Source organism: Myodes glareolus, chromosome 6 (assembly GCF_982192425.1).
Source record: "Myodes glareolus chromosome 6, mMyoGla1.1, whole genome shotgun sequence".
Lineage (NCBI taxonomy): Eukaryota > Metazoa > Chordata > Mammalia > Rodentia > Cricetidae > Myodes > Myodes glareolus.
In genome coordinates this window covers 116,194,144-116,219,335 of record NC_142031.1, presented here as the reverse complement: position 1 = coordinate 116,219,335, position 25,192 = coordinate 116,194,144, and the positions used below count along the sequence as shown (strand labels likewise).

At 48.6% G+C, this 25,192-nt stretch overlaps 1 protein-coding gene across 4 annotated transcripts in view; it reads right to left on the bottom strand.

Annotated features, from left to right (window-relative positions):
• Positions 1-25,192, bottom strand: part of Dpp6 (dipeptidyl peptidase like 6) — an 868,555-nt gene that overhangs the window by 34,689 nt on the left and 808,674 nt on the right. For all 4 annotated transcript variants that reach the window (XM_085691109.2, XM_048440198.3, XM_087907530.1 and 1 more), the window contains exons 14-16: positions 24,122-24,213; positions 22,536-22,583; positions 20,738-20,856 (exon numbers count right to left, since the gene is read on the bottom strand). In XM_085691109.2, the coding sequence (XP_085547235.2) occupies positions 20,738-20,856; positions 22,536-22,583; positions 24,122-24,213 (259 nt within the window). The remainder of the gene's footprint in view (positions 1-20,737; positions 20,857-22,535; positions 22,584-24,121; positions 24,214-25,192) is intronic.

The following is a 25,192-nucleotide window of genomic DNA, read 5'->3' as shown; positions in this document are numbered from 1 at the left end:
TGATTTCTCTGGTCTGTCTACGGGAAATTTTGTATCCTTTGACAAGCATTTCCTGCCTCCCTCCCAAAGCTCTGGGTCACCAACCTTCTATTCCCTCCTGTGCATCTCAGAAAGCGTACACATCTTTCTGTGTCTGGCTCATTTTCCTGAGCAGCATGTCCCCCTGGTGTGTTCACACCATCACAAATAGCAGGAGTGTTGGAGGTTTATCTGGCCCAGCACTAACAGTTCATGGCCTCTGAGATACAAACTGGCGACAGCAATGGGGACACATAATGGGAGTGGAGAAGTGGGCTTGGAGTCTGCAGGGAGACATGACTCAGTAGCTGAAGCGCTCTCTGACATCCTTGTCGATGCCAGGGCAGCGATGGTAGCCCACCTGTAGGCCCAGCACTCAGCAGGCCGAGACAGGAGGTCCCTGGAGTAAGCTGACTGGCTAAATGAGTTGAATCAGCAGTCTCTGGTTCAAGTGAGAGACCTTGTTTAATATATACGGTGAATGGAGGAGGATCTTTGATGTCAAAAGTGGGCCTCTATACATATGACACGTAGTGCATATACACTAACACATACACACACACACATACATACCATTCATACACACACACCCCATTTATACCACTACAATACATACATACATACACACCATTCATACACACACACCCCATTCACACCTCCACACATACATACATATATACACATCATTCACATACACCATTCACACTCCAACACACACACACACACACACACACACACACACACACACCTCCTTCACACATACATACACACAGAAAAGTAAAGAAGAAAAAAGGAGGCTCAATTCTCAGCTGAAGGCTCCATCTTCTCAGTGGAAGTTGGAAGCAAGTGGGGGGAAGCAGGGCTGCACTCTGCTCTTCCTTAGCCCATCCTTCTGCTGCCATATATATAATGTATAAAAATATTATGTATGTATATATTCTCATCCAGTCTGAGGATGTGTGAAAACATACAACTGTATTTCATTACAAGTTCCTCTGCCAATGAACACACATGCACAGGAAAGAGCATATGTCTATGATTCTTTCAGCTCCAACACTTCCGAAGTCTTCAATATCAGCCTGCCTTATGGCCAGTGCACCTTGGAGCAGGAGAGATGGTTAACAGCACTGGTTGCTTTTCCAGAGGACCCTGGTTCAATTCCTAGCACCCACAGAGTGGTTTACAGCCATCTATAACTCCAGTTTCAGGGGGTCTGACTCCCTCTTCTGGCCTCTGAGGGTACTGCATGCACATCCACATTCAAGGGCAGAACATGTAAAACAAAATAAAACAAATTTTTATTTACACACATAAAATAAAAATAAAGCTTCAAAAAATGAAGAACATAAATGCTCAAACAAACATAAGTACTGTTTGTCACCAGTGTCAGGAGATGAACTGTATTTGCTAAGCATTGTTTATGAAGAGAAAAATATATATAAAAAAATGACCTTTCAAAATCTTAAGTGAGGGACAGGACTTATTTTAGTGAAAGCTAAATGTCTGACTTCCAAGTTGGTATTGCTCCTGGGAGGGGAAAATACGCAAATGGATGTATGACCACCGCACTATGGTAGATCACAGTGTACAGATGGATGTATGACCACCACACTATGGTAGATCATGGTGTACAGATGGATGTATGACCACCACACTATTGTAGATCATGGTGTACAGATGGATGCATGACCACCACACTAAGGTAGATCACAGTAGCTGGTGGACAGAGAGAGGGTCACATATTTGGATTCCCTTTAAAGTAAAATTCAGAGTTCCATGACTGCCCTCCAGTCCCATTTGGCCCAGAGTGTGAGTTTGCACCTGTCTGGCAGGATGGAGAGGCGACAACCACAAATGAAAACTGAAGGGACTAAAGACACAGGACTGTAGGGGAAAGCTATCAGATTAAATACACCCATAGAGACAGTATTCATCCCCCTCACTCACTCCTGCCTGCACCCTGGGAAGACACTCTGACACATAGCTCCCACCGCTGCCAGCCTCCAAGGATGTAAACAATAGAGACTCTCACACCCCAGGCGGCCCCACGCGTGCTGCTGAATGCTTTCAAAGATCAGCTGCATGCAGGCGAGGGAGGCAGGTTCTGGACGGTGGAGATAATTGGCAAGGGCCCTGCTGCGCCCAGACTCCAGATCTCTTTATTTACCAGCTCATGAATCATGTATGGCTGGAGCAGAAAGTGTATACACCCAGGTGATATGATCATCCTAACAAACGGGGAGCGAGCAGGCTACCCGAACGACAGCAGATAATTAAAATATTTGTTCCTAAGTCAGGATTTCCCAGTCAACACTACAGCAGGGTTTTGTTGCTGTCTGATTTTGAAGCCTTGTTATCGGTGACATCAAACCTGGGATTTAGTCCCACCCTACCCCCCTACCCAGTCCCTTCTGCCTGTGCCCCACGGCGTTTAGTTTTGCTTCAATCCAATTTTCTGTGCAGGGAACTTGAAAGTGATTCTGTTTTGCAGGCAGAGTCTGAAAGGCACCGTTCAGCGAGGGCTGCGGCGGTGGCGAGGCTGTTTTTACACACTCGTGAATGACGGAGAGGCTGCACCAAGCTGACCATTCTCATCGCATGTGGCTACTGGCAGCAGAAATTATGTGTGAGTCTTGGGCACATGACAGGCATTGGAGGAAGAGAAATGGTTGAAACAATAATAATCATTTTCTTAAAAAGGGAGGGGTCCTGGCAGATGTCTGCATCCCAATCTCTTCCCCTTCCTCCAGGCGAGGGAGGGGCCTTGGCAGATGCCTGTATCCCACCCCTTCCTCCAGGCATCTGGTCTACAAAAGCTTCCAGACCCATGGGTCACCTGCATTTAAACCACGGCATCATCACATGACCCCAGGGAACATTTTTACACTTACATTTAATTCATTGTTACTGAGAAAGGGTTTTATGTAGCCCAGGCTGTCCTTGAACTCACTATGAGCTGAGGATGACTTTGGACTATTGATCTTTCTGCCTCCAACTCTGACATGCCGGGATTTCAGGTGCGCACCATCTGGCCCACCCCCAGTGACATATTTAGGGGTTATACAGAATTCTGACGGCAGGAACTTAGTTTTTAGTTTTGTGAAATGAGGCAAACCTACAAGGTAAGTGGTTCAGTGCACACACACTGTTTTATTTGTCCTCTAACATACCAGGACTGGAATCTGGACCAGGGCTGCTAGCCCCTAAAACCCTAGTCAAAGGTCCTGGGACCAACCTGACTGTTGGACAGTCATAGCTTGTATTGGGCCTGTCACATTATGGTTCTAGTTCACTGGTGATTTTCAAGCTAAACAATTTTGTTTTAATTGGATTTCAAATGATATATTTATGTCTTATGTCATCAGCCATTATGGAACTTAGCAACCTAGTACATTATCATAATTGTCATCATCATCATCATTATCCTGAAGATGGGGTCTCCCTGCAGCCCAGACTGGTCTTAAATTTACAACCTCCCAAGTAACAGGATTAAAGGTGTGTGCCCACAAAGCCTGCTTCAATTTATAAACGTTGAACTTCCCGTGGAAGAATGTGCAGGAACCCCATAGCACATCGCCCATGGACAGTGTCTGCTTAAACTAAGGAGCAGCTGATGCATTGAGGGTGTGTATTCCCCAGGAAATGATGCTCATGGCCGAGTTACCTTAGTGACCACGGTGAGGCTCTTCACCAGCCTCACAACTTCCTGTCACATGCCCAGATGCCATGCAAGATCCTGTCTGCCTTTGGTAACAACAGGGTTGTGGCAGGATGCACAGGTAACCCTGCCAATCATCAAGCATGCTCAAAGGGAAAGGGCTGTGCATTCCTCCTGAGCCTGGGGCAGGATGATGGGTTTAGCAGACTTCGAAAACCTTCCCGCCTTGTGGGAATGTGAGCTCAGTTTCCTGAAAGGACAGTGCTCATTTGGGTGAACCAGTTACGACAGGCGAGATGCTCAGGCTGCACATCCAGTGTGGGTGCCCGGTGAGTTCTTTATGCTCAGATCTGCTCAATCCTTAACTCAGGACAGGTGGCTTCAGAAACTGAGAGAAGGCAGGCCCACAGAAGCTGGTCAAGTCCTATGCTCCAGTCTCAGGGACCTCCATGGACATCATTTCTGAAGTTTCTGCCCATCTTCCTCCTTATGATCTGCTGACCTGGTCTGTCTGTCATCTGGGTACACTGTCCCTTTAAGAGACAAGCCCCGCCCTCTCCCAACCTAATATCCCCGCCTCCTCCAGGCTGGGCTCTCTTTCTATCTCTCTCCTGAAGAGGTAACTTCTGATCTCTCTCTCTCTCTCTCTCTCTCTCTCTCTCTCTCTCTCTCTCTCTCTGTCTCTCTCTCTCTGTCTCTCTCTCCCCCCACCCCTTTTCTTTCCGGAAGAGGTGGCTGCTGCCCCTTCCCTCCCCTGCTCTCCTGTCTCTCTCCCCTTTCCCCTAACCTTCCATAACCCACTAAATAAACTATACCCACTTTCTCTGCGAGGCCTCTCACCCACTGCCTTCCACCCGCCTGGGACCCACAGCGGCCTCGGGTGGTGAGACCAGCTGCCCCTCGCAGCCAGCCGTCTGTGGTCTTCTACCGCAGCTGCCCTAAACCACCTGCAGTGGCCCCCCCACCTGGGACAGGCCACCCGCCACCCCTTGGGGGAGAACTGTGCCATTTTATCTAAACCATTACACTCACCTCAGTGTGTCACTGGGACCCTGTCTGGGCTAACTGATGAGTGTCCCAGTGGAAGTAGCAGGGACACATTTGGTTGCAGGGAAGGTGACGCCTTGGCCCCCAGAATCCTTTGCATTGGCAGAAATGACTTAAGATCCTAAATCATGTGCTTTTTCTTTCAGCCTCAAAGGGAATAGAATAAGCAAATCATTGGACTTTGGACTAGCAGAGTGCTTTCCCAGCACACATGGGTTCTGCTCCCAACACCACGTAAGCGCAACATGGTGGTAGAAGGTTGTAATCCTCACACTCTGGAGATGGAGGCAGGAGAGTCAGGACTTCAAGGTCATCCCTAAGGCCAGCCTGAGATACACAAGATGCAGTCTCTGAAAAACTAAACCCCAAACTCAAGAGCAAGTCACATCACCTAGGTATGACCCTTCTGACATTATGACATGACACTGACAGCCACAAGTCTCCATTCACAAGCCACACAAAGTTACAATTTGAAAAAGTTATATTTGAAAAAGAAGATCCCAGTGTTTTGAGTTTCTGATGCTGTGTGGAGCCACACCCACACTTTCCCATGGTTGCATGCAGCCCACACTGAAGGTGGAGCATGCTTGAACAAAGGCAGCTGATACTCACTCTCTTTCTCCCTCATGCTGGTTCTGTACATCTTCTCTCTTGTATCTGCTGAAAGTCTCCCGTTTCCATGGTCACATCCTCTCACCTGCTGTCTTTCTCATGGAGTTGCAACCTTGGCCCCCTATTGATTAGGGCTCTGGTTGTTTCCATAGCTTACAGATAGCATCTACACCTAAATGTGAGATGAGACATTCCCAGCCCTGATCTGGGGCCACATGGCTCTCTCTTCCAGAAAGGGTTGTGTGTTTCACATCTTTGCACCTTCATTTCCTACCCAGAATTCCCTTCTCTCTCTCATCTTGTGGCCCCTCCACAGTGTCCTCAATATCTGCTCCAAACTCTTCTGTAAGATTCTGGCTCTGGCTCTTTTTCTTGTGGTCATAGAAACGGTGATAATAATGTCATGGACTGACCCTGTTACGCTATGTGCTCTTGTGTGTCCTGTGTGCCGCTCCCTATTCTGATCTTTTTTGCATGTAGCAACTCACTAATTCCTTAAAGGGATCCCACTAAGTGGGAATTACATGTACTTCATATTCATAGTCCGTGACTAAATGGAGGTGCAGAATTGTAGGGGCCACGGTGGCTTTGTATCCAAGCAGCTCCAATACGGCTTCCGCCAGCAGAGCTCTTTGACTCTGTACTTCATTATAGAGTAAAGAATACCTCAGGATGCACTTCCTAGCTCAGTGAGTTTACATGCATGCAAACATCTGTACACACATACAAACCCCACATGCCCATGTGCCCATGAAACCAACAAACCAAGGAAACGGAAGCCTCACCAAGACTGGGGAGAAAAGAGGAAGAAGTGAGCATCACTGTTCTTATAAATGTAGAGCAAGGATATGCACGTGCAGACATGTGTATCAGTGTGAGCATGTAGGTGTGCACTTGTGTGTCTGTGTGTGTCTGCACGTGTGTGCATGTTCTACACTGATGCTGGCCTAGGCCTTGTTCCTTAAATTTATCCTTCCTTTTTTTTTAAACCTACAATTAAAATCCCCGCTTCCCAATTTCCTCCTCATTTTGATCGCCTCAGTGAGAGATTAGGAATGACTTAAAGAAAAGCCACAGTGTGTAACGCCGGTGAAGTATGTACAGCAACACGCGAGCGCTCCATTGAGAGGAAGCAGCCGAGTGGCCCGAACACACAGCGACAACTGTAATTAATTTCCTCTTACTTTAATAACCACGTTGCTAAAGTGTGACAGAACAGATGTTCTCCTGGAAACACCAGACCCTCCACAGCACACTACAGTTGTCTGGGGGTTCAGCTCCCCATGCCGGCTGAGGGTGGGTGCGTCAGGAGTCAGCCACAGGCAGCATCGCTCCACCAGGGGCTCCTCTCTATGCAAGGGAAACCAAAGGCAAGGCTCCAAGGCCAGAGGTGGTTCTGGGAGCGGCACCAAGAAATTGGGCACGGCAGCTTGTGGGTCAGAATAGAGCTAAAGGTACAGGAGCATCTGGAGAAGCCTTCTAGGTCACTGTGTGCCTCGGGTTATCATGACACTGCCCTCTGCTGGGAAGTTAACACCCTTACAAGTTATGGAAATTGTGCCCACCTCCAGCTGCACTGACAGGCACATGGGGTGACCAGTACAAAGGCATTCCCACCGATTTTTAGAGAGATTGTAAGAGCTGTTCTGGTATCAGAATTGTTAAAACGGGGCAGCCAGCCTCTGAGCAAGGAGACAGCGCTTGGTTCCTTCCTCACAGGTCATAGCTACATCTCTTCGCAGCACTCAACTTGCAGAGATTGGTGAAGCAGAGAGGGTGGGCACTAAGGCCCAGTGACACGCTTCAGGGTAAGCCTCTTCAGCAGAGCCAGGGAGGTGTTTCTAGGGCTGTGGCTGCCTTATGGCAAGTTCCTTTCAGCAGGCCTCAAGTCAGAGTGGTGTTTCAGATGTCTGGGGAGGGTCTAGAGGGGTGTGCACACAGCCTGCAGGCCAAGGTCACAGCATCTGCAGGACTGCACCCCTGGTGGCCCGTGGGAATCCTGAGGGGGGCCAGCACTCCATGTCTTGCATAACCTCCCTCCCACCCCTTTGTTGTCACAGGGCACCTCTGCCCATGGCATGACATGTTTGAGGGTGGGGAGGGTTGGTGATCTAACAGAGAACCGTGTACCTGAATATCCCCATGGTCCTTGGAAAGCATCTGGTTATATGACAGCCGCCAGTAAAGAATAAATGTACGCATGCTTGCACCCAGCTCATCCTACACTCTGCTTCTCATCCAGTCCAGGGCCCAGCCCATGAAACGGTGCTGCCCACATTCAGGGTGGTCTTCCTACTCTAAGTTACCCAGTTAAGAAAACCCCTCTCAGATGCACTCACAGGCCAACCTGGTCTAGACAATCCCCCACTGAGACGCTTCTTCAACAAGATTCTACTTTATGGAAGGCTGACAGTTAAAACAAGTGCTTGTGGGTTTTGTTTTTCAGACTGTGCCACATTGTATTGTCCCCCATGCCCTTCCATCTTCTGAACTGCTCACAGACCCTCAAAGCCCCACCACGAGGGAGAGAGAACCTGACCTGAGCTGAGGCTCTGTAGGGACATGTTGCTAACCTGTAGCCAGTCTTCCTTCTTTAAAGGGTCCCCAAATTTTTCTCATTCCAGACTCTGGGCTCCCAAGGGCAGGGTCTCCCTCTCTGTTTCATGTTCATGTGTCTGACATCAAATCCAATGTCTGCCTGATGAAGGGGATCACAGGAGGCCTTGTCTAAGCCAGGGCTCAGTTCTCCATGGTCCCCAGGGAGTCAGACACAGGGAAATCCTGACACTAGGAAATAATTTCCCCAGTAGGGGAAAATCCAGTGGAGACCAATGTGCAGGGCTGCAGTGCCCTCTTGTGTCCGGTTGTATCCAGGGCTACCACAAGAAGGTCTGTAAGAGATTTCTGTGGAAATTCGTTTCCACTGGGCACAAGAGACAGTGTCTGCTTGCGCTTCCTGCACTTGTGGGTCTCTGGCTTGCTCAGGACTGGGAAGACCTGACTCTCGCCCCACCCGCTGGTGCCACGGGCCTGACTCTTCCATCTGTGACTTGGGTGTGTGTGTGCTTTGGTTGCTGGGGAGAGAGAAGGTGAGCAACGACCTTGCAGAGATAGATGACCTCCAAGCCATTCCACCCACGTGGATTCAGGCCTAAGCATGTCAGCAACCCTGAGGCACATGGAGTTGCTTAGCTTTAGCAGTCGGAGAGTGCCCTGATGTAGTAGAAGATTCACAGCATCCATAGTATGAAATGCCAGTTTGTTTTGTTTTTTAATGAAGTGTCCTCTCTCACCCCTTGAGCCCGTCAGAGGCAGTGGTGTTGTGCCATCTCTCATTCCAGCACTGTGTTCACTGTCCACACACAGAAGCTTCTCAGCCACACACGGGATGTCTGAGGGTGGGGAAGGTCTTGACCTGCTTAGGGGAAACACGGCAGCTGCAGAGGTGCCCCCCTCACCCCTGCCACTGAGTGGTCCTCACATTTTCAGCCGGAGGGCATATGCCTTTGCAAAGTCACATGATCAGTGACTTCAAGTGAACTTAATTTGGGATAGCGAAGCGAGAGACACATCAGGTCACCGAGAAGAAATGCCAGCATCTTGAGCTAGTTGGTCAAACAGCTGTGTCCCTGTCTAACTGAGGGACAAGAGGTCAGCTAACAGCCAACCCAAACAGCGGATCGTGAGGTTCTGATTTCCAGGAAGCACGGTGGTCACTGTGTGACTCCTAGATCCTCCTGAGCTTTCCTGTCATTAAAAAGAAAACTTCGGGACTGGAGAGATGGCTCAGTGGTTAAGAACACTGACTCCTCTTCTTAGAGGACCTGGGTTCAATTCCCAGCACCTACACGGCAGCTCACAACTGTTTATAATTCCAAGATCTGACATGCACAGACATACATGCAGGCAAAACAACAATACACATTAAATCATTAAAAAAAGAAAGAACTCTAATGGCTGGCCTCCCTGCTTCTTTGCTTAAAAAAAAGAAAAGAAACCTGATTAAGGCAATACAATGTTTCGCTCATCCTAAATAAAGAATAATCCATGAACTTTACTATAAGTTTCATCTTAAGAGACTTAAAAAGAAAGACTGAAAGGCTTCTCACTTAAAGGAAGTCATTTTGGAAGCCAGCACAGAGGTGCAGAGAGCGAGCTGACATTTTCTTCAATGGATCAGCGTCCTTTCAGAGTCTCTCTCTGGGGATGTATCTCAGTGGCAATGTGCGGAGCTAGCAAGCACAAGGCTCTAGGTTCAGTCCCCAGTACCACAGAAGCCCCCCCCATGGTCTCATGTAGCCCAGGTTAGCCCATAACTTACTATGTAATGGAGGATGATGTTAAACTTGTCAGGCTCCTGCTTCTACCCCAGTGCTGATATCACAAGCATGAGCTATCCTGCCCAATCTTTCCGAAACTTCTGTCCAGTTCCCAGAAGCGCACGTGTTTGTCCCCATATGGCACATGTGGCCATCCCCAAATGCTGTGGGTTATGTGTTTCCCACAGGCAAGGCTACCTCCTGCATGCTCACAATATCACCACATAATTGCCGAAATTAACAGGGCGTACCAGAGCAACCATTTTCTATTTGGGTTTGGTTGATTGTCCCTGCAACACTACCACAGCCAAGGGTCAACTGAAGAAACCAGGTCTCAAGTGGCCACCTGGTGTCCCAGCTCAGCACCAACTAGGATTTCACTGAAGCTTTCTTCTATGGCCTCATTTTTTTCAACGTTCATGCCCAGCAGCAAGAAACTTTGTTTTCATTATCACTACCATCCTAATTCATTGAATCCACTCCTTGACGGGATGGAAAACACAGGCCTCTAATCCCAGCACTTGGGAGGCAGAGGCTGGTGGATCTTTATGAGTCTGAGACCACCTTAGTATACATATAGTGAGTTCCAGGGTTGCCAGGGCTTTGTTTCAAAAAGAGGCAAGAAGGGGTGGGGGTGACATATATACAATATTTTCCATCTCCTCCCCCATCTCCTCATCATGCTGGCTCCCATATTCCACACTACGTTCCCCCACCCCGTGGAATAATTGTCTCACCAGTCTGAGGCCTGACTCCCACCCTAGCAGCACTGAGAGGTGGATGGACATCCTTATCACTGGGATGGTCTCAGTCATTCTACGCTAGGCTGTTGTGTGAGAATTGTCTACTCTGTCCCTGCCCAGTAAAGGCTTTAGGGCCGAACTAAGAGAATCAAGGGGAAAGGAGGAGAAGGAAACAAAGGGAAGGGAGAGGGAAGAGAGAGAAGGAGAGAAGAAAAGAAAAGAGGAGATGACGGTAAGGGAAGGAAGGAAAAAGAAGAAAGGAGGAGCAGAACTGTAATCTCATCATCCCACAGTGTCTTACTTAGGGTTTCTATTGCTGTGGAGAGACATCCTGGCCATGGAAACTCTTACAAAAGAAAACATTTAACTGGGGCAGCTCGCTTACACTTTTAGAGGTTTAGTGCATTATGACCATGGCAGGTGGTGTGCAGGCAGACATAGTGCTGGATAAGGAGCTGAGAGTTCTACATCTTGAGCCATAGGCAACAGGAAGTGAACTGTCACACTGGGCATAGCTTGAGCACGGGAGACTTCAACGCCCACTCCCACAGTGACACACTTCTTCCAATAAGGCCATACCTACTCCAACAAAGCCACACCTCCTAATAGTGCCGCTCCCTATGAGCTTATAAGGGCCAATTACATTCAAACCACCACACATGGGTACCTTCAAGTGTGTCTGAGACAGGGTGGGTTACAGCATGACATTTAAGTCTCTGTCTTAAAACAGTAGGCATTACTGCTCCAAAAGGAAACAAGTTATGACACAAAACTTCTTGTTGCCATAGTTTAAACTCCCAGTTAGAGAGTGATGTCCCCGACAACGGCTGCATTGTAGCACAGCAGCAGAAAAATAACAGGTACAGTGACTGAAGGCACTGAGTTTGCAGGGAACTTCCTGAAATATGGAGGGGAACTGAACCTACAGCTGGTGGTGTGAGAGGTGTTCTCCTGTCTTTGGAGACAATCCCTAAATCCCTGTATACAAACAGTCTTACTCTGGTGTAGGAGTTCCTTCTGTTTCTGTGTTGCTTTCATTGGTTAAGGAATGAAGAAACTGCCTTGGCCTAACTGATAGGACAGAACTTAGGTAGGTGGAGAAGACAGAACTGAATGCTGGGAGGAAAGCAGAGTCAGAGAGACACCATGGATCTTCTGCCTGAGACAGACGCTGGTTAGAATATTGCTGGTAAGCTACAATCACGTGGTGGTACACAGATGAATAGAAATGGGTTAAATTAAGATGTAAGAGTTAGCCAAGAAAAAACTAGAGCTAATGGGCCAAGCAGTGTTTTAATGAATACAGTTTATGTGTGGTTATTTCGGGTATAAACTAGCTGGGCGGCCGGGACAAACAAGGGACCCTCTCCTTGTAACATTACTCTGCTATTCTGCATACACATTATGTGTGAGCACACTGAAAACATTCCTACTGATGGGAATAAAAAGAGGTGCAATCATTGAGGGACACAATGTATCCCCGAGACCTTACCGTGTTGCCCCTGCAGCTTGCAGGGAGGTGATGTTGTGAAGACCCAGTGGCTTGATGTCAGGACTGAATGAGACTAGAAAATCCTCTCTGACACCCCTGTGTGCCAGAGTAGATATCATGTCACATTCTGGTTATACGTGGGTCAGATGTGGTCTACAAATGTCTCATTTAGCAAAGGGGCTATCTTTCTAATTCAAGTTGGTAGCCGATAAAAAGGAATCAGATCCTATACAGAATATGGATTCTGAGCATCTTTTGATCTGAATCTGGAAGATTCACAGAACTGAAAACTTGTGAGTGACAACCACGGGCTGGAGCCAAATGAGTGGTTCTTACAAACACAACATCTGCAGTGCCCCTTGCTGCCATTTGAGCTGTGATTCGCTTATTCCATCCCTTCCCCAAGGAATGGCTGGCTCTTTAGCTTTCTCGTTATTGGAGATGTGGAGACTGGGGATGGGAGGCATGTGGTCCCTATCTTCTGCTTCTCTGTCGGCGTCAGTGGTGAATCTTGGGATGAATTCTTCCTGTTTTAGCTACAGTAGAACCTTCTAAAGTTAAGCACTTTAAAAAAGTGGGAGGGGTAGCAGACCCCTCCCACTGAACACAATTTATCTGTAACAGGCTGTAAGATAATGTTACCTAGTTAAGAAAAAGAAGGCTACCAACTTCTGGATGCTGGCAGAAGAGGCAGGCAGATGCTCTGTTGACTAGGATATACCAGAAATGTTTGCTGGGACAAAAGCTCTTTGGTCTGGGAGGGAGCACTGCCTCCTTGTCCACCTCAAAGAGGTGAACTTTCCCAGTGACCACTGTCTTAGCATCTTTTCTTGTTTACTGAGATATGATATCCAGACAACTGCAACTTAAGGGAGACAGGGCTTATTCTGCCTCAAAGTGAGATGTCAATAGTGGCAGGAGCTTGAAGGAGCTGGTGTCCCATCACATCCACAGTCAGGAAGAGAAAGCCATGGATGCTGGCTGCTGCCCAGTTCCCTCTCTCTGTTTGCACAGTCGAGAATCCCAGTCAGGTGTCACCCACCGTGGTGGGTTTTCCCACAGCAGTTAATGAACCAAGGTAGTTCCTCACAAGCAATCTCACAGACATGCCTGAAGGCTCACATCCCAGGTGATCCTAGATTTTGTCAGGTCAGCCACTAACAGAGGAAGATGAACTTGGCATCATCTTGGGTGCCTGACAATGGTCAAGTTTGTAAAACACACAGTTCAATGAAATTTACCTAATAAATCTGAACTCATAGATGGGCAAGTTTTGAACAATATTCAGAATCTATTTTACCATCTGTGGATGCATTTAGTTTTTCAACAAACATTGGAGCTTGAGACCAGAGGCAGCGATGCCTGGAGGACGAACTTGTCTGGACCCTGAGATGGTCCCTATAGTGTGCTACAGAGGCAGCCGTGGAAGAGACCATTATAGATGCCTGCATGGTAAGGATTCTGAGTCATACAAAGAGGTCCAGAAGTGATCTTTTGAAGCATTCTGGTCATTGGTGTCTGCTTCTGGCTTCTGGTGATGAGCCCTGGGACATCAGGCACAGAAGCCTTGCACATCAGTGGTTACCACGTGCACGTCACCTTCTATGTATGGCACACAGTGATGGCATAGCTCCCAGGGCCTCATCATGTTGAGTGGAATGCAGTTCTCCAAAGTTGGATCCACAAGCCCGGATCCGCAGCAGTGCCCAAGCATGCCCAGAGGCCTATAGCCATCTGTATGACTCACTCAGAACAAGGTCCATCATCCTACATCTCGCAAGTGTGTTTTAATGAATAATAACAATTGATATTTTATAGACCATTTTATTATCTCACAGCATGAGGGGTAGATTTTATAGCTCTCCCTCCCTCCCAGTGGTACATGAATTGGCTTTGTTTCTGGGAAGTCCTAGGGCACAACTGTGATTTATAAAAAGTTTTTGTATTTATTTTTAATCATGTGTGTCAATGTGTGGATGTGGATGTGCACTTGAGTGCAGTTCTCTTGGAGGCCAGAAGAAGGCACCAGATCCCAAGGATCTGCAGTTACAGGTGATTGTGAGCCACTCAACATGGGTGCTGGGCACTGAAGCTGGGTCTTCTGCAAGCAGTACATGCTCTTAACCGGTAGGCCATCGTTCCAATTCCCTACAACTACGACATTGAACTAGGACTATACTGTTCCCTGTCACTCAGAAATCCACTGACAAAGTATTCTAGTGCACAGGGTATGGCTCTCAATGCTGTACTGAAGCTGTAGATGGAATGAGACCTGACATGCGCCAGACCTACACATGAATGGGGAGGATGGGTGTTCAAAAACACTAACCAAAGTACCCAGGCCGGGGGCACATGCTGGGCGGGAAGATGAATCAGAGTGAAGGGTGGAGAGAGTGAGGGGTGCTTTAAGAGGTGCCAGGTGGGTGTCGATCAGCAGAGATGAGGATGTGCATGCTTCCTGTGTCCGCAGTGGGCTGACACAGTCTTGGGAGCCCCACTGGAACACTGTGATGCTCAGGAATCAAGCCAGCAATATCCTACTTAGTCCTCCATTCCACGATGAGGCACCGATCAAACATTCATGTACACTCAAAAAGAGAAGCATTACAATCCGCCCTCTCCCTCAAAGGTAGAGTCTGTGGGAAGGTGAGCAGGTCGTGAGGTGACTCTCAGCAAACTCTCATTCTGCGTTGGTGTTCGACAGTCATCCTCCATGGCTTGAGAAAACTTTCAGTGGTAGGAGGCTGCCTGGTTTACAGTATTTCGTTATAGCGGCCTGAATACAGAAAGGCTGCTGGGCTGCTGGCCCTGCCTCTGGGGGCAGACGATACTTCCAGAGCCCTGAGGAAGGAGACAGGCACTGTGGCTGAGAAGGCTCAAGAGCTGTGTCTCAGAGGTTTTATGTGACAGTGAGGGCTGACAAAGGGGTCAGTGGTGTGTTACAGGCATTACTACGCCTCCAGGCACTTAGTCCATCAATGGCTCAGGACAGAGCACTGCTGTGGCTGGGCTGAGTTTCATGCATGCTGAAGCTGGTTAACAAAAGGCTGTAGTTTTTACCACCAAGCCCTAATTGATAAGTCATAAATTTTCTATCATCAAAAATTTGTTATATATTTATGAGTTCTTTGCCTGCATGTATGTGTGTGCACCGTGTGTACGCCTAGTGCCTGTTGAAGTTGGAAGATGTCATCAGGTCTCCTGGGACTGGAGTTATGGATGGTTGTGAGCCTTGATGTGGGTGCTGGGAGCAGATCTAGGTCCTCAAGTGTTTAAACTACTGGATGATTCCTCTCTCTCTCTCTCTCTCCTTTTTCTCTCCCTCCTTCCCTTTCTTTCTCCCTCCCTCCCCTCTCTCCTTCTCTCTCCCCATCTTCCTCCCCCACTCTCGGCTTTTGCTTGTTTTTATGATAAAGGGTTGTCCCCTCCAAGTACCAAGCAGAGCCCTAGCCTGCTTATCTTCCAAGATCAGTAAGATGGGTCTAGGCTGGCCTCGGACTCTTCACACACCTGAAGTTGTCCTGGAGCTCCTGATCCCAGTTGGGACCCCAGCTGCACCATCATGCCTGGCTTACTGATCTTCCAGCCATGTTCAGCAGGCATTTTCTTTTCCAGTGCCCAGGCACTTCCCCATTAAGCCTTGCCTCATTCTCTGTCCTGTCTCCTCCCAGTCTCTATAAACACTTTACATGTCTTGAGTCTGTGAGCCTCAGCTCTCATGTTCTTGGAATTTTCAACTTTGTTGAGTTGCATGTGCCTCTGGAAACCCACAAGCTACCTGCTCTCCCCCAACCCTTGGTGCTTCTCTGGTCCTCATTCTTCCCAAAGGAGAAGATGTTAGGGTGTGAGGGATGGTCTTAGAGCAGACATCTCCCAGTGTGGTAAAATCTATGATCTTAGCACTTGGGAGGCTGAAGCAGGAGGATCAGGAGTTTGAGACCGCCCTGGGCTGCAGTACAGGCCTTTGCTGATATACATTCAGCAATACCCGGGGTTTCCCCCAGGAAACTGGGAATCACTGAGCCTAGTCAGTCTATTTGGTGCGCCCTTTGAACGTCAGTCACTCTGGTAAAGGTGTTAGGCTCCAACAACTGATTATATTTTTCCCAATGCCTGCACTCTGGTCAACAAGATGGTACTTTCTGGGATCTGGGGATGGCTGCAGTCAGCCTTTCTGCAACTGGTGGAGGTGAGTTTCGACTCCTCTGTCCGGGGTACTCTTTCCTCATGCTAATAAGGCCTTGCACCCCATTCTCATAAGCATTGCTGGTCCTTGGCACTCTCATGTCTGGGTGTTTGTGTTCACACTGGTCGCTGAAGATGCTGGTGTCAGTACCCGGGGGTGGAAACGATGAGGTGGGCTGTCACTCACAGCTGTGGTAGCCTGAACAAAGCTCCCTTCGGTTTGGGCTCACTGTCCACTCTAAAGGCTCCACGGCCGGCCAGGTCTCCTGAAGTGTGTGAGCACTGCGGGGGTGGCGGCTTGGAGATCGGGGTGGGATCCTTATAACTCCTAACCCCATGACTCACGGTCAGCTCTAGCTCCTGGCCTTGGCCACCTCTACCCTGTCTGGTGTTTCAGAACTCACACTCTGGAAGTTGAGCGCCCTGTTTCTCCACAGCCGCCCCTTTCACCAAGGGTACCACATATACCTGGCCCTGGCTTTCTTGTTCTGTGCTACCCACGCATATTCACCACCAAAAGTCATCACCTGAGTTTGTTCCCCGCTCCCTAATGGTTCAGGGACACTATTGATCTTCCATTTCTCTATTCCTTCTGTAAATACCCAGAAAAGGGAAATATTGCTCTGGGGAAGCCATCTCGCATGGAAATGCATAGTGTGAAGCACACTGTGGTTATCCAACCAGGATCAAAGTCTGGCAGAGATCCCACAGGCAAAGTGATTGGCAACAAAGCCTTTCCTACCAAGCAAACAGTCTGGAAAGGAGAGGAATGGGCATATTTTAAAGATGCTGTTCTCAGACAAAATGGAACTGCTTTCAACGGACGTTTCAGGTGAGACACATGGAATACACCCTCTCATCCTGCAGGGAGGTATACAGTCACCAAGTGCCAGTGCATCACACTGGTCCAGTAATGGGAAACGTGCCAGCAGGATGCGGAGTAGCTACTTTACCACAGGAAACATCTGCTTCATGGTCACTGAGGAGTATAATGGTTTTACTGGGTGTGTTGCTGGGGGCTGGGCTTCCATTATGGATGAGAGAGACAATCTGAACTATTCATAGAACTTCCACTGAGGACACGGCCTGCCTCAGGATTCCCCTCCCTACTCTTTGTATACACAGCCTCATAGGGAATTCTCCAAATGTTTGAGAGAGCAAGCAGATGTTCTCACAAACCCACTAGCAATGCTCCAAGGAGCCTCAAGCCTGGTTTTAAACATCCACACGAACAAATTCAACATTAGAAAGGGCAGCCAAGGTTAATGCCTCAGAAACTCAGTGTGAGAGTCATCCAGAGGACAAGGCAGCTCATAGAACCAAGTCATTCATGTTTATCAAATGATTTCTGAACGCCGCTTTGTTTTGTATGTGTATGTACATGGATACATGCATGTCACAGCATGCATGTGGAAGGTGGGGGAAGCCAGAAGTTGGTTCTCTCTTTCTACCAATTATATATATTCCAGGGAAAGAATTCGCTTTTCAGGTTTGGTGGCAAGTGCCTTTGCCCATTGAGCCATTTTGCCATCCCAACCGTTTGTTTTTAACTCTGCTTCTGGGAGCTGATATTCTACACGTCTGAAAATGATGATACAGCGTTATCAATGAAGACACAGGCTACTTATTATTTTCACAGCTCTAGGGTGACTCAGATAATCGGGTACTCCTGCTTACACTGCTGACTTAGCACAGAGCAGGGTGCTGGCTGCTGTGCCCAAACTCCAGCTTATAAAGAAGAAAGGCTTATTTTAGGTCATGGCCCCAGATTTCAGTTCACAGCTGCTTGGCTCCCTTGTATTAGAGCCTACAGGAAGCCCAAGCATCAAGGTAGAAAGACGTCAGATCACAGCTTATTACCTCACAGTAACCTAGGAAGTGCAAGGGAGACAGGAAGGTACCAGAGCTCTAGTGTTCCTTTCAAGGGTGTTCCCCCAATGGTCTAACTTCTTCCTTTAGTCCACACTCCTGAAGGTCCAACTCCCAGAGTTCTATAGTGAGCTAAGCATGCCTTTAGTATAGGATCTTTGGGATCATTCGATGTCCAAAGTGCAACATACTGAGTCACCTTGGAGGATGTTCACTGCCTAATCCAAAAGCCACGTGGCAGACAGAGGTACTAGAGTCAGAAGCCCTCGGGGGATGTCTATGCTCGCCATGCCCAGTCCGCTAGGCAGCAGCCTTCATGTCTGCCTCTCCATGGCATACTGCTTCCTTATCTCAAGGGACCATGATGCCTTAGGGGTTTAGGTCCGTAACCATAGCCTGCCTTGCCTCACTCGGCAGTAGGAGTGGGTTAGGGTGCAGCTCGCCATTGCAATCCCCGATGAACTGGAATGCGAAGCTTACTTTGTAAAGGGGGTATCCATTTGTTCTCAGGGGCTGACCACCTCTAATGTGATAGACACAGGCCCTGGGGCTTCCAGCTCCTCCCTCACCATGGCATGTGGCAGACATCACAAGTCAATCCCCACGACATCCCCAACAGAGTCCTCATGACCTGTGTGTTCACTGAGCCTGGACTTGGCCCAGAATCCCACACATTTTCAGTCCTATGTCCAGCTACTTATCTCCAAGTGGGACTGGTCTTCCAATCCCTGATTTAGTACTTTTGTTTGCTAATTATTATTATTAGAATGTGTGTTGTGCTCATATGTATAGGTATGGTGCATAACTGGAGGTCAGAGGTGGACATTGGTGGCCATCTTCAAGCACATTGCACCTTATTTTTGAAACTCACTCTGTAGACTAGGCTGGCCTCAAACTCAGAGATCCTCCTGCCTCTGCCTCTGTGTGCTGGAATTAAAGGCGCACCACCATTGCCCAGCCTACTTCGCTTTCTTTAATGAGATCTATTTGTACCCACTGGTCTCTTATTCTGTATCTAACACCAAGGTCTATTCCCTTATTTTGCCACTTCTTCTTCTGGAGGCTGACCACCAAGGTCCAGCTACCAAAATGTCGAAGTCCAGCAATCAAAAGTCCCATTTGATTCACCTAATTAACATGCCCAATTAAAATTAAACACCTCATCACTTTATCCTAGCATGGGGTTTCCCCCTTTACTTTTACAAACTGCCATTTGCCTGCGGACTAAACTGTAGCATGGTTATAATTGACTTAGCAGCTAATATCCACTCATTAGCTGAATTAATACCATATTTCTCTTTCTGGGTCTGGATTACCTCACTCAGGATGATTTTGTTCTAATTCCACTCATTTGCTTTTGGTAACTAGAATCCCATAGGGGACAGATTCATGAGGTGGGCATTGACCCCCTAAAATTGGAACTGGGCTTGCTCAGGACTAGAAAGTGTTAGCACATACTGTAGCGCCACAGTCTGGACACCCCCAGTCATCAACAGAACTGGGAAACTGAGTTCCTACTGTAGGCACCTGTCTGAGAAGCCCAGGAGTTGGGTCTTGGCACAGGCTTCAGGGAAACTAACGTGCTTTAGAAAGCCTGCACCAGGACCACCTTCATCTTGGAAGACCGTTGGGGGCCTTTGCTTTTCACATGTTTCTGAGCTGTGCAGGAGCCAGCAGGCTATGTAGGACACTGCCACATAAAATCATCCCCTCTACCTATGATTTCTGGGACTGCCATTTTGGCCAGAGAGGGGGCTGCTCTCGATCTCAGCCCCCTCCTTTAGCACACATACCTGCCCTTGAGGGGATCGCAATAGACCTAGCTCTCCGAGACTTCTTTGTGTAGGACCATATTTATTGCTCACCTGCTAAAGGGTTCAATCATTCCAGCAGACAAGAACAAGATGCAAAGACATTTTCTGCAATCACTTGTTCAGTGTTCTGGTTGGTGTGATAAAGACAAAACACTTGCAGACGGGCCAGTGAGACAACTCAGCAGACAAAGCGCTTGCCGTTAGCCTGACAGCTCGAGGCCTAGTCCTAGACCTCACGTGGTGGAAGGAGAGAATCAACTCCTTAAAGTTGTTCTCTGACCTCTACCTGTGCATCACTGTACACATGTGCATACAGGGACACACACACACACACACACACACGAAGATCACTTGTGTGCTTGGGATCAACAAATTGGGCTTTAAGAACTTGCATTTTATATTTCTGTGGCTCTCTGTATAACCCAATCCTCGATATTGGAAAGCTAGATCTTGGGACTGTTTTATCATTTTTATATGACAGCACAGGTGCAGTTATGTGCTAGGTATTCTACGTAGCTCAGAGCTTACCATTTTTTTTTTATAGCTTCATGAGATTGTCCTCCAGTGGTTTCTTTTTTTGATTTTATTTATTTATTGTGTATACAGGGTTCATGCCTGCATGCCAGAAGAGGGCACCAGATCTCATTATAGATGGTTATGAGCCACCATGTGGTTGCTGGGAATTGAACTCAGGCAGGACCTCTGGAAGAGCAGGCAATGTTCTTCACCACTGAGCCATCTCTCCAGCCCCACTGTTCTTTTATGGACAATGCGAGGTGAGATGTAGGTCAGCACAGAGACCCCACCCCCATGAGCTTTTGTCTTTGCAGCAAATGTGGTGAATGCGGTCCTGCCTCAAAAGTAGTGTCCCTGGTCCCCAGTCCACGATGATCCCATCACACCCATCTGGTCCCACAATGTGCTCCTGGCTGCAGACCTCAGCATCCACCTGAGATGGGTGTGAGGTGATGACCACTCACCTTCGCACTTGAGCAAGAAGAAGTCCATGTTATGGCTGAAGGATGCGCTGAAGTAGGTGCAATTCTCCACGAGGTCGCAGGACAGACACTGCCTGTTGAAGTCATCGACTGTGTTGGCGCTGGAAGAACAAAGGGCCAGTGAGAACCGAGGCAGGGAATGAGCACTAGCAGGGTCCTCTCCTCTGAGGCTACAGTGTCACTCCTGCTGCTAACCCCTTAAGTTTACTCCCGTCAGCATCCCGTGGATACCTAACTCCACGTCCTAGGAGCCTTCCTAACTCACATGCCCTCCAGACTCTGGAGACCTCTCAGTCCTTCCAGTCTCGGATGGCAGCTATTTGACCACCAGTGAAACTGCAGGCTAGGTGTGACCAAGGTGTAGGGACTACAGTTAAGGATGCCACTGCCCAGTCTGGTTATGGGTACTATCACACGGTCAAGGTACCATTCGTCATCTTGTGGGAGTCACGGTTACTATCAACTGGTGCTGTCACGGGTACCCTCACCTGACGGTGCTGTGGGTACTGCCCCAAGGAAGCTGTGAGAGCCATCACTTTGAATAATCAGTCTTAGGTGCCTACAATGGTCATGGACACGATCACAGAGAACTTTCCACCCATGTGAGTGGCACTTCGGGAACGGTTTTGACTTCCACATTCCTTCAGTGCCAAGTGCAATGGGAAGGAGCTCTGTGAACGTCAAGTGCAATGGGAAGGAGCTCTGTGAACGTCAAGAAACTAGTACTGATTGCATCTAGAACGCAGTTCTGACAGCGGAAGGGTGGCGATGCTGCTTCTTGCTTGAGAATGACGGGAGTGAGAGGAAGCAATTGAAGATGCTGCCTGGGACCACCACGGTCAGGTTTCATCTAGATCGGAAAGTTCCTCTCTAAGCATATCTTTCAAGGGGGAGCTGCACCGCCTGAGACTGAAGATGTCATAGGAGACAGGTCCCAGGGAAGGGGCAGCAGGCTGCCTTCCTGCTTTTTATAAAGGGGGCAGCCTGACTTTCATGACCATAGTAGGCCCATAGCGGTGAAGTCCACAGAGAGCAGCAGGTCCATGATCGCAGGGCCCTGCCCACTCATGCCAGCCTTAAACTCAGCATGGAGCCCACTGGCTGGAGGGGAGACCTCTGTGTGCTGGGGACTTCTCTAGCCTCTCTGGTCCATACTGCCCGATGCTCCTCCCAGTGATCTCTGGGAGCATCTGGCTGCAGCTCTTCTAGTTACGAAGTGTCTAGAAACACCCATTGTTCCTCCTCCTCTCCCTGGTAGGAATCAAGTTTACCTCTCCCATGAGGTCAGTAAGAGGCGGTTAACAGGATGCACTATCGAGACAGTGACCCTAGATTTGGTCCCTTTCTGGGTTCCAAGCTTGTTTATCCAGGTTCTACATCATTTGGGGTCCTGGAACTTGGGCATGGAGGGGGATGGCAAAGCCAGTCTCCTCTCTACTCAGTCACTGGTGGAGTCCCAAACCAGATGCAGCTGTCCTCAAAACACACTGATGGGGACAATCTGCCAAGGTGACACTTGAATATAGAAGCAAGACAGGCAGAGTCCTTCAAGAGGAGAAAAGAAGTGTGTGTGTGTGTGTGTGTGTGTGTGTGTGTGTGTGTGTGTGTGTACCAATTTGGCCAAAGCAGAAATAGGACTTGAGGCCTTGGGCCGGGTGGCTTCTGCACGTTTCTCTCTCCATACTGTCTAGTTACTCAGCTGCCCTTGCTGTCTCCTATCTGTAGAGGAGCTGAGAGACAGTGAGGCCAGAAGGCCTCTGCCGGCCTGGGAGTCAGTTACCTGTAGAGCTGTCGTCTCCGCGGCAGATCCTCTGTGCTCAGGAAATAGCTGTGGAGATGGGGAAGACAGACATGGTTAGCTTGCCTCAGGGCACATCTGCAGGTCACAAGCCCTACCCCGGCACCTTCACAGTGTCTCTCAGGGAGTGTGACCCACGTAAAGGGCAGTGCTCACGTCAGGCCTGGGCACACTCATGACTACAGCAGGGGAAGGCCAGATGCTACAGGCAGAGGGACAAGCTGTCAGCATCAGGTACCTCCTGTGCTGGCCATGGTCCCAGAGCTCTTGGTCATGTGCAGCAGTGAGGGCAGCGGCAGTTTACAACTAGGTATGAACATGGGTCAGTAGACACCTAGATGTGAACATGGGTCAGTACACACTTAGATGTGAACATGGGGTCAGTACATACCTAGATGTGACCATGGGTCAATACAAACCTAAATATGAACATGAGTCAGTACACACTTAGATGTGACCATGGGGTCAGTACACACCTAGATGTGACCATGAGGTCAGTACACACCTAGATGTGACCATGGGGTCAGTACACACCTAGATGTGACCATGGCGTCTTCCTTCCCTATAGATTAGTAACCTCCTAATGGGCAAGAACTAGAGAAGACTTTATATGACCCCATAAAACCTTGTCTGGGGAATGCATGTCTGTTAGTTTTCTCCTTAGCCTTAAAGTGGGCCCGGGTGAGCAGCGAGGTCAAAAGGCATCAGGTACAGGACTGGGCCTGGACTCCTACACAGTGGAGCCAGGCTCCCCTCTGTCAGCCACTGAATAAGACAGAGAAAGCAGCTTAATGTCTTTGCATCTTGGTATTTATTTTTATTTTATGTGTGTATGTGCACATAGGTGCATACGTGTGTGCATGCAGGTATATGTATATACAGGTGCACATGTGTGCACTTGCTTGCAGAGGGCACTTGCTTGCAGAGGCCATGGACTGACCTTGGGTATCATTTCTCAGGAGCTGTCCATCTGGTTTTCTTTTGAGACAGGATTTCACATTGGCACTTGGCTTACTGATTAGGTGAGACTTGCTGACCATTGAGCTCCAGGGCCCCACTTCCCCAGCACTGGAATTACAAACACACGCCACCATGCCTGGCTTTTTATGTGGGTCCTGGGGATTGAACTCAGGTCTTCATGCTTCACAGTGAGCACTTTAACAATGAACCACCTTCCCAGCATATGTTTTACTTTGTCTTTAAATGGGCAAGCATACCTATCCTAACAACCATCGTAACAGTGAGAGCATGCTGGGAATGCCCTCAGCCTGTGCCCGGGTCTACTGGGACTCAGTAAACAGTTGATACAGCGCGGCTATCTCTGTGAATCGATGTCGCCTCACTGGTGTGTACAAGCTTCCCTTTGTCACCGTGCCTTGTAGCTTTGGGAGTTGGCTGAGTCAGTACCTGGGTTTGCAATGAAGCAAGGGTGAGTGCTATGATCTAGGGGGGCAGAAGAGGCCTCCTGAGTTGTGTCTTTTCTTCTTCCAGTATATCTGACTAAAAGCAAGTGGATCTGCAAGCAGTAAGAGACAGCGCCTGGGACCCAGTCCCCAGCTCCCACTCACATCTTGTTCCGCTTCTCATCATAGGACAGGATCTTGGTCACATCCCAGTCCCCAGAGGTGATGGACTGGATGTTGTCATTGCTGCTGTTGGGCTGAAATACAGACAAGACGTTAGGAAGAAGATGCTGGGCTACAGCTTTGGTGCCTCATTCTGGAGCCTGTCAGGATGAGGCCATAGCCAACCCCTTCCTACTTCTCTTTTGTGTGGCGTGGCTTGAATTCAGCATCGTCTGTGATGGACTCTGATGCCCACTCCCTGGTCTGAGTGTCACTGATGGGAGTATCATTTGGTCCCTCTGCGGGGCTTGTCCCTGGTACCACATCCCACGTTCTATAGATGCACACATAAGACCAATGTACTTGTGAATTAATGTTTATGTTAGGGCCCAAGACGGAGGAAAGAGAGTGTAAGGTAAAGGATGAAACAAGGCAAAATCAGGGAGGATCTGGGAGGGATGAACTCAGTGTAGTTCTTCGGTTCATCTCTGTCATTCTTGCTGGGCTCCAGCTGCCACAGGGACTGACTGACTCCCGCTCAGACTCCCGCTCAGCTAGCGGACTTCTTGTGTCTCCCAGAGCTCTGCACACTAGTCACTCAGACCTGCCATCATGGTACCAGGTGCAGGCAGCATTCAAATTATCAGCTGGGATGCTGAGGTGCAGCTGTACTGAATGGTATGTACTCTGGGGAGCCAGTGTGGTGGGGCCAACACTTGGAGCTGCAGACCGTGTGTGTGTGTGTGTGTGTGTGTGTGTGTGTGTGTGCGTGTGTGTGTGTGTCTGTGGATTCAGGAAAACAGTGCAGCCTCAGGCAGTCCTCAGCTTGCAAGCAGAGGTCAAGGCAAGAGTGGGTGCCTAGAGCAAGGGGGAACCACTTTCTGCTGGATGCTAAGGGATTCTCAGCAACTTCTGATCATCTACAAGAATTTAGAAACTGGGATTGAATGCAAGCATCATAATTTTTTAAAATCTTTCTTAAAATGGCCCCAGTGAGAATGTGAACAAATCAAATCAGGTTTTGGACTTCCTGTAAGTCATGTAATTAAGTGACTAGAAAACAGAAATGCCTGC